Raw genomic sequence first — 19,703 nt, forward strand, 5'->3', positions numbered from 1 at the left:
TGACTGTTTGAGGTTGTGGACAGGTGTCTTTTATACTGATAACAAGTTCAAACAGGTGCCATTAATACAGGTAACGAGTGGAGGACAGAGGAGCCTCTTAGAGAAGAAGTTACAGGTCTGTGAGAGCCAGAAATCTTGCTTGTTCGTGGGTGACCAAATACTTATTTTCCACCATAATTTGCAAATAAATTCATTAAAAATCCTACATTGTGATTTTCTGGATTTCTTTTTCTCATTTTGTCTGTCATAGTTGAAGTGTACCTATGATGAAAAGTACAGGCCTCTCTCATCTTTTTAAGTGGGAGAACTTGCACAATTGGTGGCTGACTAAAAACTTTTTTCCCCCACTGTACACTGAGTTTATGGAACATGAGGAACACCTGCTCTTTCCATCACGCTGCCAAGCATACCCTAGTAAAACTGACTATCCTATCCTAACGATCCTCGACTTCAGCGACGTCATCTAAAAAATTGCTTCCAACACTCTACTCAACAAACTGGATGCAGTTTATCACAGTGCCATCCGTTTTGTCACTAAAGCACCTTATACTACCCACCACTGCGACTTGTATGCTCTAGTCGGCTGGCCCTCGCTACATATTCGTCGCCAGACCCACTGGCTTCAGATCATCTACAAGGCCATGCTAGGCAAAGCTCCGACTTATCTCAGCTCACTAGTCACGATGGCAACACCCATCCGTAGCACACGCTCCAGCAGGTGTATCTCATTGATCATCCCTAAAGCCAACACCTCATTCGGCCGCCTTTCGTTCCAGTACTCCGCTGCCTGTGACTGGAACGAATTGCAAAAATCGCTGAAGTTGGAGACTTTTATCTCCCTCACCAACTTCAAACATCAGCTAGCTGAGCAGCTAACCGATCGCTGCAGCTGTACATAATCTATTGGTAAATAGCACACCCATTTTCACCTACCTCATCCCCAGTTTTTATTTATTTACTTTTCTGCTCTTTTGCACACCAATATCTCTACCTGTACATGATCATCTGATCATTTATCACTCCAGTGTTAATTTTCAATATTGTAATTATTCGCCTACCTCCTCATGCCTTTTGCACACATTGTATATAGACTCCCCTTTTTTCTCTGTGTTATTGACTTCTTAATTGTTTACTCCATGTGTAACTCTGTGTTGTCTGTTCACACTGCTATGCTTTATCTTGGCCAGGTCGCAGTTGCAAATGAGAACCTGTTCTCAACTAGCCTACCTGGTTAAATAAAGGTGAAATAAAAAAAATAAACAGACTGACCAGGTGAATCCAGCTGAAAAGCCATGATCCCTTATTGACGTCACCTGTTAAATCCACTTCAAAATCAGTGTAGGATTTTTAAGCCTTGAGACAATTGAGACATTCATTTTGTATGTGTGCCATTCATAGGGTGACTGGGCAAGGCTAAAGATTTAGAGTGCCTTTAAACTGGGTATTGTAGGAGGTGCCAGGCTCACCGGTTTGTGTCAAGAACTGCAACCCTGCTGGGTTGTTCACGCTCAACAATTTCCTGTGTGTGTCAAGAATGGTCCACCACCCCAAAGGACATCCAGCCAACTGGACACAACTGTGGGAATTGCCGTCAACATGGGCCAGCATTTCTATGGAACGCTTTCGACACCTTGTAGAGTCCATGTCCCGACGAACTGAGGCCGTTCTGACGGCAAAAGGGGGGGGATGCAACTCAATATGAGGAAGGTGTTCTTAATGTTTTGTACACTCAGTGTCCATACGATGCTATAGGGATTCTGGGTCAACGGTTGGATGTCTGTCTGGGAGTCAGCGGGTGGCAGTTCCAGTTCTCTGCATTTGTTTGACATCTGGCTCAGCTTTGTGTGCTCAGACACACACACACACACACACACACACACACACACACACACACACACACACACACACACACACACACACACACACACACACACACACACACACAACAAGTCCCAAAATGTTGGGTATAAGTTTGCAGTCCTTTGTAGCAAACATATATGTTTCAAGTCAACAGTACACTCACACATGTAGACAAATCTAAATATGGACATTCATTATTTTTTTACTTCCATGACCCTTATTGTACTGCTTGAGCAGGTTAGTGTCGTTAGGTTATGCATATGTGTGGCATATGTTACAAAACCATTTTAATGACTGTACTTATGATGGCAGCCGGTCACTTAAAAAGCAGCTGAGCAAAGACAAGTTGAGAGCCTTGTGTGATGAGTATCAACTGGCCGTAATCCAGAAGTAGGACACATGCCTGGTTACATCTCTCTTTTGACGAAAGTGGAGCACTATAAAGGGATTAGGGTGCCATTTGGACACAAGCCTGTCACTGTCAGGTTCCCTATGAGATCAGAGGGAATGGTTTAGTAGGAGTCAGCTCATGTAAGAAATACTGTGGTGACAAAGACCAGAGAGGGCCGTGTGTGTGTCTGCGCGCGTGCGTGCTTGTGTGATAGAGAGTGGATCAGACACCTGTTGGGCTGGGGCCCACTCTCTAACTGAACGATGCCAGTAACCTATTTCAGATGGCTATAGAGAGGAGGCAACTTGCACACACATGCAAACTCTCTCTCCCTCTCACGTACACATGCACACATACCCAACCTTACACAAATAAGCAGTCAGTGAGTGGTTGGCCTGAGGCAGAGAAGAGGTGCTTGCTGTCCCTCCTGTGTCCTAGAATGCAGTTTGTTTTCTAAATCCCTACTGGTCGCCCCTGTGGCTCTGGGCGGATCTCTAGGCCCTTTTTTCACGTGAGCCTTGTCTGCAATTTGGAAGTCAACAGTTGCCTGTGTTGTTTTTCTATTTCTCCCCACCCGTTTTCCTCGCTCCCAGTTTGGTGGTAAAATGGAAGAAGGGAGAGGTGGACTTGAAGAGATAGGCGAGGAGGATGTATTCTATTCTATTCCAGAATGTTCAAGTCTTGTGGAAGGTAAGGAACCTGAAACTGAGATAGAATTGGCTGATTTAAAGTTTCTTAGTGGTGTTCCGTGTAGATACAGTAGCTCAGTAATTTGGGAGTTAAAAATAGGCCTGTGAGTACGTCAGCCATGTTGCAACACTCAACTAGAGGAAGGGTAAGGGCGGCGGGATACCCTTTCATTATCCGTCTCGCGGCATGGTTTGCTGGCATGTTCCTACCTACATTACACCCCCATTAACAGTGCTTAACTGATCTGGACAGAGTTTACAGTGAGTTGTGTAGGTGGATATATCCGGGTGAATGCACGTTATCAGTTCTGTTGGTGTTCAAGATTTAATGTCACACGCACAGTGAAATGGCGTTCTTGCAACCTCTAACCCCAACAACGCAGTAATCAATAACAAAGGAATACAAAAAAAATAGCAAGGTAGAATAAAAACACACACTATATAAAAGAAGAACGAGATAAAGTAAGTAAACATACTATGTGCCGGGTCAATTCCAGCACCATATTTACAATGTGCAGGGATACTGGATCGATAGAGGTAGATACAGTGCCTTCGGACAGTATTCAGACCCGTTGACTTCGTCCACATTTTGTTACGTTACAGCCTTATTCTAAAATGGATTTGAAAAAAAAAATCAAAACAAATTACGGGGTATTGTGTGTAGATTGACGAGAAAAAATAAATGATTTAATCCATTTTAGAATAAGGCTGTAATGTCACAAAATGAAGTCAAGGGGCCTGAATACTTAGTAGCAGCAGCGTATACGAGGATTGTATGCGAGTCAAACTCTTGGATCTCTACTCCAGGGACGACATCTTGTCAATGAAATACAAAAGGTCTCCAAAATACCGGCTGTAATGGTTTTCTTTCATCCTTTATCACACATGGTTAATTAAAGTCCAAATAGTTATTGCCATTTCCCTTCCACTGAAGTATTTCCTGCTCATTCAAACAAGAGTTTCGAGTTCAATGAGTCATAAGTCGGACGTGACTTTTTTTAGTACGGCACTTACTAACAGAACACTTTAGTGTATTTCTAGACATAGAAATAGTCATGCGTGTTAGCAAATGACAAAGTAAGTGGTCACACTGGGTGACAGTAATTGACAGACCAAAACACCATGCGATAGGAAACACTACTGTGTGGGAGCGAAGCAGAGCGGACTGAAACGCAACGCTGGAACCCGAAAGTCGTGTTACACCCCATGTGCTTTTGTTTGGTGAGGGAGGGAACATAACACAGCAATGAGGATATATATACCGTGGCTGGACGCTTTTCACGCGACTGCCGTTGAGGTTGGAGATGGTGCTATGGAGAGAGTGCATCTTGTCGGCGTTTCTCTTTTTGCATTCCCGACACTCACGACTTTCTGTTACCACCGCCAGTGTGTCTTGTGAGAAGCCTCGTCTCTTCATTGCCTGCGCTGGTATGGCCTCGTTTGTAAAAAGCCTGAGGAATCTCCCATTTCAAGACCCTGTGAACAGATGTACAGAAAATAATGGTTTTGCTTGTTCCCCCAATCGGGCTGATCAAGCACCCCTTGATAATGATTTTTAAGAATTTCCTAATTGAAATGAAGGCCAATCTGGGATTCAAACAACAACACCCTGCCGCTTTGATTGTCATGTACCAATTCCCAGATTTCCCCGTTAAACCGAAGCAGTGAAAAATATCTGTTGAAAATGGCCACTCCTCTGCTGTGTGCTTGACCTAGAAAGAGACGAATCCTGAGGTAACCTCCCTAGCCATAGCCAGGCCCATATGTTTCCCCATTAGCCTTTGACAAGTACACATTATAGCTGTACCTGCAGTCTCGAGGAACAAGCCAACAGATCAGCGTGCTTTATTACTCCCGCCCTGTGTTTTCACACTCCGCCGCTCCTCTCGTCCTCTCTTATCCTCCACGCCCCGGCCCTACGGAGAACCAACAGCCTGGAAGAATTACAGCACGGGGGGGGGGGGAGTCTGTGTCAGCACACGGCCCCATGGGATAGCTCTCAGTCTCACAGCAAGCCCCTCATTGTCACACACACACACACTGGATGCATCCCAAATGGCATATTCCCTATATAGCACACTGTAGTAGTGAAATAGTCATTGAATGTAGTGATTTGGAGTGTTATGGCCCAGTCCCAAGGAACAGGGGATTTCTAGAGCGTGAACTAAAGGAAATGTCTCTCATTCTCTCTTTAGTGATGCTCCAGAGCTTTTGTATAATTTCAGTCAGTATATAATTGTGCACAATTATATACTACAACATCCTTGCAAATATTTTTTTTTTAAATTGAAATTCGTATGATATTTCACGAATTCAATTTGTACAATACCTTATGAATTTGTAAGGGTTTAAGATCCCGGGATGCCTCTTTATGATTGAATATCATGTTGATATATTGGATAGTTAACAGTATGTTGATGTGTTACAATGAAGTTGAATGGGTTTCAATATTTATGGTTTTAACTAGACATGTGATTTCTGTTTTTCCTGGAAGTTCATGATGTATCAAAGTTCACAGTTGAGAGGAAGACAGGACATCCCTTTAGAAAATGGTGTTATTCCAAGTCAAGATGGCCGCTGTTCTTTAAACATCCTAATGTGCTACTGGAAGGATCAACATTTCCTCCTGAAAATATTGACTTTGACAAATGTCTGTATTCAGTGGCTTCTGTTCACTGTGATGATTCCATTTCCCATTTCTCTGGATAACGTTCTGTCACTCTCCTAGACATATTTTGAATATTTGCCCAGGCTTTTGAAAGGGGGGAGAGTTTAAAGTGAACAGCTGCTTCAGTTTGATGTTTTCATCACTGATATTGTTTCTGTCACATGAAATCTGGAGTTCCCGATCACTGAAATAAGCAACAACATGACTATGAGATGAGATGGGGGGGTGCATCCTGAATGGTATCCTATTTCCTTTATAGTGCACTACTTTGGACCAGGGTTGGGCACTATATAGGGAATAGCGTGTGATTTGGGACACACCTGGGGACTAGTCTGCAGTACTGGATGCTTCCTATCCTGGAAGATATCAATATCCCACTTTATGATTTTATGATAATTCATGCAATGAAACTTGAAGGTTGTTTCCTGTGGCTAGATTTATTGAAAATTCCCAACAGATAACAGAACAATGCTTCTCATACTTTTCTTGGATGCTTAGTTCTCTGATGATGCTGTCATCGAGTAGAGAACTGACGATCTTTTCAGCTTGAGCCCCAGATGGAACCGTGTATACTGAACAAGAGCGGTTGGCTATGTCAGTACATGTCCATTCGGGACATGTATCGTCCGAGGGTGAATATTCTGCAAATATTTTGTTCCTTTGCCCCAGGCAAGTTCAATCAAACGGCAGATAAAGCATTTGGACTAATTTCAAATAGTAATTAAACCCAGGTCTGATCTGTGGATACATCACGGGACGGTTGAGCTAATGTGTGCGAATGTGATTAGCATGACGTTGTAAGTAACAAGAAAAATTCCCAGGACATAGACATGTCTTATATGGGCAGAAATCTTTAATTCTTCCTAATCTAACTGCACTGTCCAACTTACAGTGGTGATTACAGTGAAAAAATACCATGCTACTGTTTGAGGAGAGTGCACAACAACAAAAACATTTTATCACGGCAACTGGTTTGATACATTTACCTCTGAAGGTAAATAATGTACTTACATTCAGTAATCTTGCTCTGATTTGTCATCCTGAGGGTCCCAGAGATAAAATGGAGCATAGTTTTGTTTGATAAAATTCATTTTTATATTTAAATGTAGGAACTGAGTTCCACAGTTTGAACCTCTACAGTTTGAACCCCTCCCAGTCTGGCTGGTCCACTGGTGTTCAGGGTTAGGTCTCTGACTTAGACTATAGTTTTATAGTCATGTGTATGCCCTAAAGGTTTGTCAATGCACCTAAGGACGCACACACACACACACACACACACACACACACACACACACACACACACACACACACACACACACACACACACACACACACACACACACACACACACACTGTGAGAATAAACAGTAAAATAATACTGTCACAGTTTGTATAAAATTAAAACAAAAGGCAAACTACTTCCAAAACGATGCTACTAAAACTACTAAAACTCTACTAGAACTATGTGCTCAGATGCATATGATTTCCAGTGGATCAACATTGCTGCTCAGGGGTTGAGAAGAGCTGAAGGATGGGACTAAAAACATAATAACTATAACTATTGTAAACTATACTGTGTCCGTAAAATGTATATAGTATGTACAGTGCGTTCGGAAAGTTTTCAGACCCCTTGACTTTTTCAACATTTTGTTAAGTTACAGCCTTATTCTAAGATATATTACATAGTTATTTTTCCCTCATCAATTTACACACAATGCCCCATAATGACAAAGCAACATTTTCAAAATGTATATTTAGCAAATGTATAAAAAATAACACATTTGTTTTTTCCTGCATAGTACATTCTTCGGCGCCACTTCCCTGCCCACTGCCACACCCACCTCCTAAGCCCCTTTTTGGCCCAGGAGAAACCATGCATCCACACACCGTAAGAATAGTGCCACAGTACCCAGTATGTTGACCCAGCCTCTCTCCCTCTCTCTCCAGAGCAAACCAAAAGCAACCTAAAGGTGACCTCCCCGGAGGATTCTGAGCACCTGAGCAGGAGGCAGGGCCCCCCGAATGGGACCCCCACCCGGGCCCAGGACCCCAAAAGTAACAGCAGCCGCAACGTCCCCCGCAGGCACACGTTAGGGGGGGCACGCAGCTCCCGAGAGATCCTGGCCATGCAGCCCTCGGACATGGACAAGAAGAGGGAGGCCTTCCTGGAGCACCTGAAGCAGAAGTACCCTCACCACGCCTCGGCCATCATGGGCCACCAGGAGAGGCTCCGGGAACAGGTTAGTGACGAACAGGTTAGTGACAGTGGAGATATTTCATTACTTATTTTTTACTTGCTTTTCCAACTGGCGGTCTAAGCCACCGCCACCAGAATACATGTACCAGTGAAAGCGTGGGACCGAATCCGACCCACTGCTATTCTAGCACACCCTCTCTCATCTCTTCCTACCTTTACTGCCAGTCTTTCACTTGGGCTCTATTGTGACACTTTCCCTAGTTAATCCATTTCTTTGGTCCAAATTATCAATGAATGTGAGACTACTCTTTTACACCTGGGGTGTTACAAGTGACTTTGTATTTGTCTTGTTCGGGTCAGGTGACAGTCCAATTGCAACACTATTTCTCCCTGTTTTACCACAAGTCCATTCCATAAATCATGTCACCTTTTCTTCTCCTTAGTCTGCTCCAAAATTATTGTTCTTTTGTATTTTGTCTTGTGCAGAAGTGGTAAACATTAGGCTCCGTACTGTGTCAGTTTCCCGGACACAGATTAAAGCTATTCTTGGACAAAGAAACATGGTCAATTAATCTCTATCTGGGAAACTGGCCCCCAGTGTTCACATTCAATATTTCACAAACGCTACAAACTTTGCATCTACCATTAGCAGCTTATTGCACGTTGATCATTCATTCATAATGACCGCTCAATAACCATAGATTCATCATCAGAATCCTCTGCTCACACACAAAAACAGAGTGAGAGTCTTTAGACCAGGTGTGGTAGCCCTTTGGGACTCCGACTGAGAGTCTTTAGACGGCTCCCTGTTTCATCTATTGCTGCTCATTGGACCCTATGATCACTCTGCAACACAGCTGATGCCTCATTTTGTTTATCTGTCGGCCCCAACCTCAAACTCAGGCCCTGTGTGTAGCTAACTGAACTCTCTGCCCATTCATTGCCATTTACCCGTTGTTGTTGTCTTAGCTGTTTACCCGTTGTTGTTGTCTTAGCTGTTCACCCGTTGTTGTTGTCTTAGCTGTTTACCCGTTGTTGTTGTCTTAGCTGTTTACCCGTTGTTGTTGTCTTAGCTGTTTACCCGTTGTTGTTGTCTTAGCTGTTTACCCGTTGTTGTTGTCTTAGCTGTTTACCCATTGTTGTTGTCTTAGCTGTTTACCCGTTGTTGTTGTCTTAGCTGTTTACCCGTTGTTGTTGTCTTAGCTGTTCACCCGTTGTGGTCTCACCTGTTGTTGTCTGAGCTCTCCCAATCACCACTTGTGATTGCTTTATGCCTCTCTCGAATGTCAATATGCCTTGTATACTGTTGTTTAGGGCAGCTCCCATTGTTTTATTTTACTGCAGAGCCCCTAGTCCTGCTCAACATGCCTCAGATAGCTCCCTTGTCCCCCACACATGCGGACACTGCACCTAGCTTTACTGGCACCTCCAGAGGTGCAACCTCTCTCATCATCACTCAATGCCTAGGTTTACCCCCACTGTACTCACACCCTACCATACCCTTGTCTGTGCCCTGAATCTATCCTACCACACCCAGAAATCTGCTCCTTTTATTCTCTGTTCCCAACGCACTAGACAACCAGTTCTTATAACCTTCAGCCGTACTCTCATCCTACTCTGTTCCTCTGGTGATGTAGAGGTTAACCCAGGCCCTGCAGCCCCCAGCACCACTCCCATTGCCCAGGCGCTCTCATGTGTTGACTTCTGCAACCGTAAAAGCCTTGGTTTCATGCATGTTAACTTCAGAAGCCTCCTCCCTAAGATTGCTTTATCCACTGCTTTAGCACACTCCGCCAACCCTGATGTTCTAGCCATGTCTGAACCCTGGCTTAGTAAGGCCACCAAAAATTCTGAAATTTCCATCAAGACAGAACTGCTAAAGGGGCCGGAATTGCAATCTACTGTAGAGATAGCCTGCAGAGTTCTGTCATACTATCCAGGTCTATGCCCAAACAGTTTGAGCTTCTATTTTTAATGATCTATCGCTCCAGAAATAAGTCCCTCACTGTTGCCGCTTGTTATAGACCCCCCTCAGCTCCCAGCTGTGTCCTGGACACCATATGTGAATTGATAGCCCCCCCCCCCATCTATCGTCAGAGTTTGTACTGCGAGGTGACCTAAATTGGGATATGCTTAACACCTCGGCTGCCCTACAATCTAAGCTAGGTGCCCTCAAATATCACACAAATTATCAAGGAACCTACCAGGTACAACCCCAAAACCATAAACATGGGCACCGTCATAGATATCATATTGCCCTCTAAATACACCTCTGCTGTTTTCAACCAGGATCTCAGCAATCACTGCCTCATTGCCTGCGACCACCCCTCATCACTGTCAAACGCTCCCTTAAACACTTCTGTGAGCAGGCCTTTCTAATCGACCTGGCCCGGGTATCCTGGAAGGATATTGACCTCATCCCATCAGTAGAGGATGTCTGGTTGTTCTTTGAAAGTGCTTTCTGCACCATCTTAAATAAGCAAGCCCCTTTCAAAGAATGTAGAGCTAAGAACAGATATAGCCCTTGGTTCACTCCAGACTTGACTGCTCTTGACCAGCACAAAAACACCCTGTGGCGTACTGCACTAGCATTGAATAGTCCCCGTGATATGGAAACTTGTCAGGGAAGTCGGGAACCAATACACACAGTTAGGAAAGCAAAGGTTAGCTTTTTCAAACAGAAATTTGCATCCTGCAGCACTAATTCCAAAAGGTTTTGGGACACTTATTCTCCATGGAGTTTACAGATTATCTCCTCCCAGTTGCCCACTGCACTAAGACTAGGAAACACTGTCACCACTGATAAATCCACGATCATCAAGAATTTCAATAAGCATTTCTCTACGGCTGAGAGTGTGGTAGCCTTTTGGGACTCAGACTGAGAGTCTTTAGACCAGGTGTGGGAGCCCTTTCCTGCTGTCATTGACCAAAAGCACACTCTTTAGACTCATGGGTGGAATAGTATTAATATTTGTCATAATTGTCAATTATCTTTTTTCTTTTAAACAAAACACATTTTCAGGCTTATGTGATAATAAAATAAAATACAAAAATAAAAAGAAGTGTAATATTGGGATGCAAACTCAAAACTGAATACATTTCAATTCTACATCTGACATGGTATAGGTGTCTTCTTTTTTTAAGCCCATAACCATGTGTGTCAAGTTACTACTTTTGTTTCAAAGTCGATTTGTTTAAGATTACCAAGAAACACTCTGTGGGACCGTGATTCAGCCCACTGCAGTAAAAGGTTCAACATTTTACCCGCAAGCTCATTCAATATGGCCTGTGGGGTGTTTGAGTAAAATAAAAAAGTGTATACAGTATATATATATATATTACTGATGGGATAAATATCGATACAGTTACATATCAGAATATAATTTTTGCCAATCTATTGTACGGTATCGTTTAGACAATTATCACAACATTATTTTATGCGCTAGTTGGCTGTACCTGCACCAAAACTTGAGTATCTTTCCTGCATAGCTTGTTCTCCATCTTCTTTTCAAATAGGGAGCCATATTTGTTTCCAGTACTTTTATTTCTCATGGCTCACTCTTGTCCCTCTGCTGCAGACATACTGTATGGTGAGCAATATGTTTGGACCATGGGAATCTCAATAAAATCACAGTATTGAATCGCAATACAGACTCGTGAGAATCGCAATACATATCGTATCAGCACCTAAGTATCGTGATCATTTTGTGTCGTGAGCTCCCTGGCAATTCCCAGCCTTGCAAAAGTATTCCGATTTTATTGTGTTGCAAAGTGGGATTAAAATGGATTTAATTGTCTTTTTTTTTAGTCAACAATATACACAAAACACTCTGTAATGTCAAAGTGGAAGATCTTTTTTTTTATTCATAAAAATGTAAATATCTCAAATATAGTCATTGCATAAATATTTAACTCCTTTTTTTTAGGCAAGCCTAAATTAGTTCCGGAGTAAAATGTGGCTTAACAAATCACATAAAAAAGTACATGGTCTCACTATGTGTGAAATAATAGGGGTTGGCATTAATTTCAAGCACAGATTCAGCTACAAAGACCAGGGAGCTTTTCGAAAGCCTCATAAAAAAGGGAAGTGATTGGTAGATTGGTAACAATATCAAATCAGACATTGAATGTCTCAATAATTATGCTGTGCGTTATGGATTCAACCACCCAGACACCTCAAAGATACAATTATCCTTCTGAACGGAGTTGAAGGACAGGAATGAACGTTACATTGCGGCCATTGGTGACTTTAAAACAGCTACAGAGTCCAATGGTTGGGATGGGAAAGAACTGAGGATGGATCAACAACATTGTAGTCACTCCACAATAATGACCTAAATGGAAGAGTGAAAAGAAGAACAATAATATACAAAATAAAGACATTCCAAACCATGCATCTTGTATGCAACAAGACACTAAAGTAATACTGAAAAAGAATAACATGGCAAAGGAATGTGCTTTTTGGCCTAAATGCAAAGCCCTATGTTTGGAGCAAATCCAACACAACACATAACTGAGTAACTGCCTCCTAATTTTCAAACACCATGTTATGGGTATAATTGACATCGGCACATACTGGGGAGTTTTTCGGGATAAAAAAGAAACGGAATAGGGCTAAGCACAGGTAAAATCCTAGAGCAAAACCAAAATCAGTGTGCTTTACACCAGACACTGGCAGAGGAATTCACCCTTCAGCCGGACAATAAACACAAGGCCAAACCTACACTGAAGTTGCTTACCAAGAAGACGGATGTTCCTTACCAAGTTACTTTTAAAAAATACATCTGCTTGAAATACTATGGCAAGACTTGAAATTTGCTGTCTAGCTATGATCCAACATCTTGACAGAGCTTATAGAGTTTTTAAAAGAATAGTAGGCAACTATTACACAATCCATGTGTGCAAAGCTCTTAAGAGACTTACCCAAGAAGACTTACAGCTGTAAATCGCTACCAAAGGTGTTTCTAACATGTATGGACTCAATTCGAATCCCAATTTGTAACACTTTGTAATGAAATGTGAAGAAATCCAAGGAGTCTGAATACTTTAGCAAGGCACTGTATAGTATCAAAAATTCCAAACGCGGTAGATAGAGGAAAATGTTTTGCACATTTCACGGCGAGCAAATATATAACATTTTAAGTGCGGCCCTCCAGACCTCAGTGATGACCGAATGCAGTTTGACATCCTGTCACTTTCTGACCTTAGTTCTGTTATTATATCTTTGTTTTAGTGGGGTCAGGACGTGAGTTGGGTGGGTTGTCTATGTTCGTTTTTCTATCATTTGGGATTTCTGTGTTTCTGCATAGTATGGTTCTCAATCGGAGGCAGCTGCGAATCGTTGTCCCTGATTGAGAAACATACTTAGGTAGCCTGGTTTCACTTTTGAGTTGTGGGTGTTTATTTTCTGTTTAGTGTTGTACCTTACAGGACTGTTCGTTGGTTGTTTATTGTTTTGTTTTCAGTGTTCATTAAAATATTTAAAATATCAACACTTACCACGCTACGCATTGGTCCTCTCCTCTTTCGCTCGACGAAGAACGTTACACATCCCTGCTTTAGACAATGAAGAATGTATGTTGCCGTATCACCCTTGGGGAAACTTGGCCAAGCAGAAGATGGTTTGGGAGAAGGAGCAGTAGAACCTCAGACCTTTGGATCACCTGGCCTCTCTGTTTGTGGTTCAGATGAGACAAAAGGGCATGGTCACCTGGCTTTATAGTCAAAACAATAGAGATAAATGTGAGCCGGGCACTAAGTCATAAGGGTGTACTGGCTGTGTGTGTATGTGTGTGTGTGTATGCGAATTGGTATGCATTCTGCATTTTCTGCCCATTATGATTGATTATCCATGAATAAGATTTTATGAGACAGCAATCATTGCAATTCAAGACAACAAACCTCAACAATTTGAGCAGCAATGTTCATTTTTTGGGGGGGTGGGAGAACAGCTTTAATATTGGAGATAGATTGTGGCTTCCATCAATGTAGTTGTCTGCATCACTTCCAATCCTCCATCAATTGTTTTGTAAGTACAGTACCAGTCAAAAGTTTGGACATACCTACTCATTCAAGGGTTTTTCTTTCATTTGACTATTTTCTACATTGTAGAATAATAGTGAAGACATGAAGACAAAAGTATGAAATAACACATATGGAATCATGTAGTAACCAAAAAAGTGTGAAAACAAATCAAAATATATTTTAGATTATTCAAAGTAACCACATTTTGCTTTGATGACAGCTTTGCACACTCTTGGTTCTCTCAACCAGCATCACCTGGAATACTTTTCCAACTGTCTTGAAGTTGTTCCCACATATGCTGAGCACTTGTTGACTGGGTTTCCTTCACTCTGAGCTTCAACTCATCCCAAACCATCTCAATTGGGTTGAGGGTGATTGTGAAGGCCAGGTCATTTGATGCAGCACTCCATCACTTTCCTTCTTGGTCAAATAGCCCTTACACAGCCTGGAGGTGTGTTAGGTCATTGTCCTCTTGAAAAACAAATGATAGTCCCACTAAGTGCAAACCAGATGGGATGGTGTATCGCTGCAGAATGCTGTGGTAGCCATGCTGGTTAAGTGTGCCTTGAATTATAAATAAATCCCTGACCAGTCACCAGCAAAACACCATCTCCTCCATGCTTCACGGTTGGAAACACATGCAGAGATCATCCGTTCACCTACTCTGCATCTCACAAAGACACGGCGGCTGCAACCAAAAATCGCAAATTTGGACTCATCAGACCAAAGGACAAATTTCCACCGGTCTAATGTCCATTGATCTACAGTTTCTTGGCCCAAGCAAGTCTTTTCTTATTATTGGTGTCCCTTGATAGTGGTTGCTTTTCAGCAATTCGACCATGAAGGCCTGATTCACGCAGTCTCCTCTGAACAGTTGATGTTGAGATGTGTCTGTTACTTGAACTCTGTGAAGCATTTGTTTGGGCTGCCATTTCTGAGGCTGGTTACTCTAATGAACTTATCCTCTGCAGCAGAGGTAACTTTGGGTCTTCCTTTTCTGTGGCGGTCCTCATGAGAGCCAGTTTCATCATAACGCTTGATGGTTTTTGCGACTGCACAAATACATTTTTAAAGTTCTTGAAATGTTCTGGATTGACTGACCTTCATGTCTTAAAGTAATGATGGACTGTTGTTTCTCTTTTCTTTTTCTATTAAACCTTTATTTAACTAGGAAAGTCAGTAGAGAGCAAATTCTTATTTACAATGACAGCCTACCCCGGCCAAACCCAGACCCAGGAGATGCTGGACCAATTGTGTGCCACCCTATGGGACTTCCAGTCACGGCCAGTTGTGATACAGCATGGAATCGAACCAGTAGTGACACTTCAAGCACTGAGATGCAGTGCCTTAGTACGCTGCGTCACTCGGGAGCTGTTCTTGCCATAATATGGACTTGGTCTTTTACCAAATAGGGCTATCTTCTGTATACCACCCCTACCTTGTCAAAACAACAACTGATTGACCCAAACACATTAAGAAGGAAAGAAATTCCACAAATTAACTTTTTTTAAAGCACACCTGTAAACTGAAATGAATTCCAGGTGACTAACTCATGAAGCTGTTTGAGAGAATGCCGAGCTGTCATCAAGGCACAGGGTGGCTAATTTGAAGAAATTCAAATAGAAAATACATTTGGATTTGTTTAACACTTTTTTGGTTACTACATGATTCCATATGTGTTATTTCATAGTTTTTCTTCACTATAATTCTACAATGTAGAAAATAATACATATCAAGAAAAACCCTTGAATGAGTAAGATTCTCCAAACTTTTGACTGGTACAGTATAGATAATATATATACTGTATATATTTTTTAATATATTTTCCTTTATTATTTTCCCCTAACTCTACCATCCCTCCCCTAATTGGAGTAAACTAATGGACAACAACTCTTGGGCTTCTACTTCCAGCTTATACAGTGCATTCGGGAAATATTCAGACCCCTTGACTTGTTACGTTACAGCCTTATTCTAAAATTATCTAAAGTTTTTCCTCATCGATCTACACACAATATCCCATAATGACAAAGGGAAAACAGGTTTTAAGAAGTGTTAGAAAATGTATGAAATATTAAAAACAGAAATACCTTATTTACATAGCTATTCAGACCCTTTGCTATGAGACTCGAAATTGAGCTCAGGTGCATCCTGTTTAAATGTATCATCCTTGAGATGTTTCTACAACTTGATTGGAGTCCACCTGTGGTAAATTAAGTTGATTGGACATGATTTGGAAAGGCAAACACATGTCTATAAAAGGTCCCACAGTAGACAGTGCATGTCAGAGCAAAAAAACAAACAAGCCATGAGTTTGAAGGAATTGCCCGTAGAGCTCCGGGACAGGATTTTGTCAAGACACAGATCTTGGGACGGGTACTAAAATATTTCTGCAGCATTGAAGGTCCCCAAGAACACAGTTTCCTCCATCATTCTTAAATGGAAGAAGTTTGGAACCACCAAGACTCTTCCTAGAGCTGGCCGTCCAGCCAAACTGAGCAATCAGGAGAAAGGGGCCTTGGTCAGGGAGGTGCCCAAGAAACCGATGGTCACGCTGACAGAGCTCCAAAGTTCCTCTGCAGAGATGGGAAACCTTCCAGAAGGACAACCATCTCTGCAGCACTCCATCAATCAGGCCTTTCTGGTAGAGTGGCCAGATGGAAGCCACTCCTCAGTAAAAGGCACACGGCAGCCTGCTTGGAGTTGGCCAATAGGCACCAAAAGACTCTCAGACCATGAGAAACAAGATTCTCTGGTCTGATGAAACCAAGATTGAACTCTGAATTCCAAGCGTCACGTCTGGAGGAAACCTTGCACCATCCCTATGGTGAATTATGGTGGTGGCAGCATGTTGTGGGGATGTTTTTCAGTGGCAGGGACTGGGAGACTAGTCAGGATCGAGGGAAAGATGAATGTAGCAAAGTACAGAGAGCTCCTTGATGAAAACCTGCTCCAGAGCGCTCAGGACCTCAGACTGGGGTGAAGGTTCACCTTCCAACAGGACAACAACCCTAAGCACACAGTTAAGACAACGCAGGAGTGGCTTTGGGACAAGTCTCTGAATGTCCTTGATTGGCCCAGCCAGAGCTCGGACTTGAACCCAATCGAACATCTCTGGAGAGACCTGAAAATAGCTTTGCAGCGACGCTTACCATCCAACCTGACAGAGCTTGAGAGGATCTGTAGAGACGAATGAGAGAAACTCCCCAAATACATGTGTGCCAAGCTTGTAGCATCATACCCAAGACGACTCGACACTGCCAAAGGTGCTTCAACAAAGTACTGAGTAAAGGCAATGAATACTTATGTAAATGTAATATCTGTTTTTTAAATTTTTCATACATTTGCAAACATTTCTAACAACCTGGTTTTGCTTTGTCATGATGGGGTATTGTGCGTAAATTGAAGGGGGGGGAGAACTATTGAATCAATTTTAGAATAAGGCTGTAATTTAACAAAATGTGGAAAAAGTCATGGGGTCTGAATCCTTTCCGAATTTAACTGTACATACTATATACATTTGACATTTTACGGACACAGTATAGTTTACAATAGTTATATTTAGTTTGTTTTTAGTCCCATCCTTCAGCTCTACTCAACCTCTGAGCAGCAATGTTGATCCACTGGAAATCATATGCATCTGAGCACTTAGTTTTGGTCGCTATTTAGTAGTTGCCTTTGTTTTTATTTTAGGGTTAAGGTTACAATACTGGGACAGGTGTGTGTGTGTGTCATTGGGGGGGTGAGTGAGAGCCAAGCCTAATATATTTCAGCAACATGAGGCTAGTTGCCTATCTACAGATGTAAGATCTTAATTTGAGCCAGTTTGCGACAACAGAAAAATAATCCTGCAGCAGGAACTGTGAATTATAATTAATGGACATTTTTCATAAAGGAAAATGAAGTCTGAAATTTCAAAGTCGAAACTTCAGAAATCTTTTTATACCTCAAATGCACTACAACTTTACATTTAACAGGGCGATCAAATTGAGACCCTACATTGCATATACTGTATATTAACTTAAAATAGGAAAGGAAACACATTTTTAGATATTGCAGTCATACAGGTAAATTCAGCTTTGAAATGGGTGGAGTTAAAGTTATTTTGAAGACTCATGATGTTACCGCTTGAGAGACTCAGTTTTCATGTAGGTGCCTGTTCGAGTCGAGAGAGTGGAGCTCGTATGTAAATGAAATAAACGTAAGAACTCACTGAAGTTGCATGGAAGAGGATTGCCCGAACTCATGGCTCTTTCTCACCTATCTGAATTCTTCATGGAAATACAAATAATCACATTCTGACAAAGGAACCAATAAACGTTCGTCTTCGCAGTTTGAACAAAGGTAGGCTATTCATTCTCTTTCATGTTTTGTGCGCGTTTCTTCGCATTCTTAGATCAATTCAAACATGCGGCCGTGCACTGTACCTCTTGAAACTTGCATGTTATGCGAATACGGTAGAATCTAGTAATGCGCTCATTTAGCAATAGTTTGTATTCTAATGTTATTTTATCTGAACCGTGGTGCATATTTGAACCAAGACAAGGAATGGTGGGTTATCAGGTGCTCACTCACACGGGGGCGGAATCGGATGTTGAAAAAGTTGGCACTTGAGTTTTATAATAAAGCTGGAACAAGCAATTTTCTGACGTTCTATTTTGGTTTTGTATTAATCATATTCATATGCAAATGCAGGCTACGGAATTAATATTGTGGTGCGCTGGAGTTTCTCAAAACCTTTATAACCGCAAGAGACGTGAGATCGGCATCATGCGGGCTGATATTGAATTGCTAAACACTGAGTGTACAAAACATTGGGAACACTTACTCTTTCCATGAGACTGACCAGGTGAAAACTATGATCCCTTATTTATGTCATTAGTTAAATCAGTGTAGATTAAGGGAAGGAAACCGGTTAAAGAATGATTCTTAAGCCTTGTGTATGTGCCATTCAGCGGGTGAATGTGCAAGGCAACATATTTAAGTGCTTTTGAACGTGGTAGGTGCCCAGCCTGGTCTCATAGACTAGACGTAACATAGAACATGTATATCCGGAAAAGCGAATTTAATATGTTATGTTACGTTTGGTACAGCAAACTTAACATGTGTAAATATTTGTATGAACATTAACACAAGGCCATACATGAATCTTTCACAAATCACCATCACTAGCCATAGTCATATGTACCATTTAATAGCATAACACAACAGGTTGCATGAACTGGAATGATACGCTCCCTCATGATTGCACAAAAAGAGCTGTCCATAAACCACGCCCCAAAATATTCAAATGAGCTACCATTTTAGATATTAATTAGTGCTAAAAGAGGCGATTTTTGTCCAATACCGATATATTCCTTGCCAAAAAACCTGGCACCGATAACCAATATTTAACATTTTAGCAGCCTTCTAGTACAGTTAAATAGTTGAAACACACACACACTGACCAAAAAGTTGTTTTTTTGGCATTTACATATGTCCCCATTACCAGTAAAACATACTGGTATCTATTTATTTCACTTACTTGCTGTTTTAGTTGTTCATATGTTCAGTCGTTTCATTCTCAACCAGGATTTCATCATACATACTGAAGTGAACTTTCAGCTCTGTCTGTCCGTGGCCTCTTCTGTCGTGGGTCCTCTTCCACGCCGCGCACTGATCACTGTGTCCGTTTCCATCTTGTCCAGCTGTGTCTGTAACATTTCACGTAAACCTTGTCTGCATCGAAGTAGTAATGAGCATGGTGGTGACACAGCAAAGAGGCTCAGAGAGAATGCCACCGAATCGCTTGTTCACAGCCTCTAGTACAGTACTTTTGCAAGTTTTAATCCCACGGTCTGTGTCGGCAGTTTTGTTGAGCAGGCGTTTCAATGCCAC

The 19,703-nt window shown here is 41.9% G+C and overlaps 1 protein-coding gene across 1 annotated transcript in view; it reads left to right on the forward strand.

Moving 5' to 3' along the window:
* Positions 1-2,634: 2,634 nt before the first annotated feature.
* Positions 2,635-19,703, forward strand: part of LOC123990392 (sickle tail protein homolog) — a 32,895-nt gene continuing 15,826 nt past the window's right edge. Inside the window, exons 1-2 of the mRNA XM_046290949.1 lie at positions 2,635-2,941; positions 7,556-7,848. Coding sequence (XP_046146905.1) covers positions 2,857-2,941; positions 7,556-7,848 — 378 coding nt within the window. The 5' untranslated portion in view covers positions 2,635-2,856. The remainder of the gene's footprint in view (positions 2,942-7,555; positions 7,849-19,703) is intronic.

The sequence above is a fragment of the Oncorhynchus gorbuscha genome, linkage group LG12 (genome assembly GCF_021184085.1).
Source record: "Oncorhynchus gorbuscha isolate QuinsamMale2020 ecotype Even-year linkage group LG12, OgorEven_v1.0, whole genome shotgun sequence".
In the NCBI taxonomy this organism is placed as follows: Eukaryota; Metazoa; Chordata; class Actinopteri; order Salmoniformes; family Salmonidae; genus Oncorhynchus; species Oncorhynchus gorbuscha.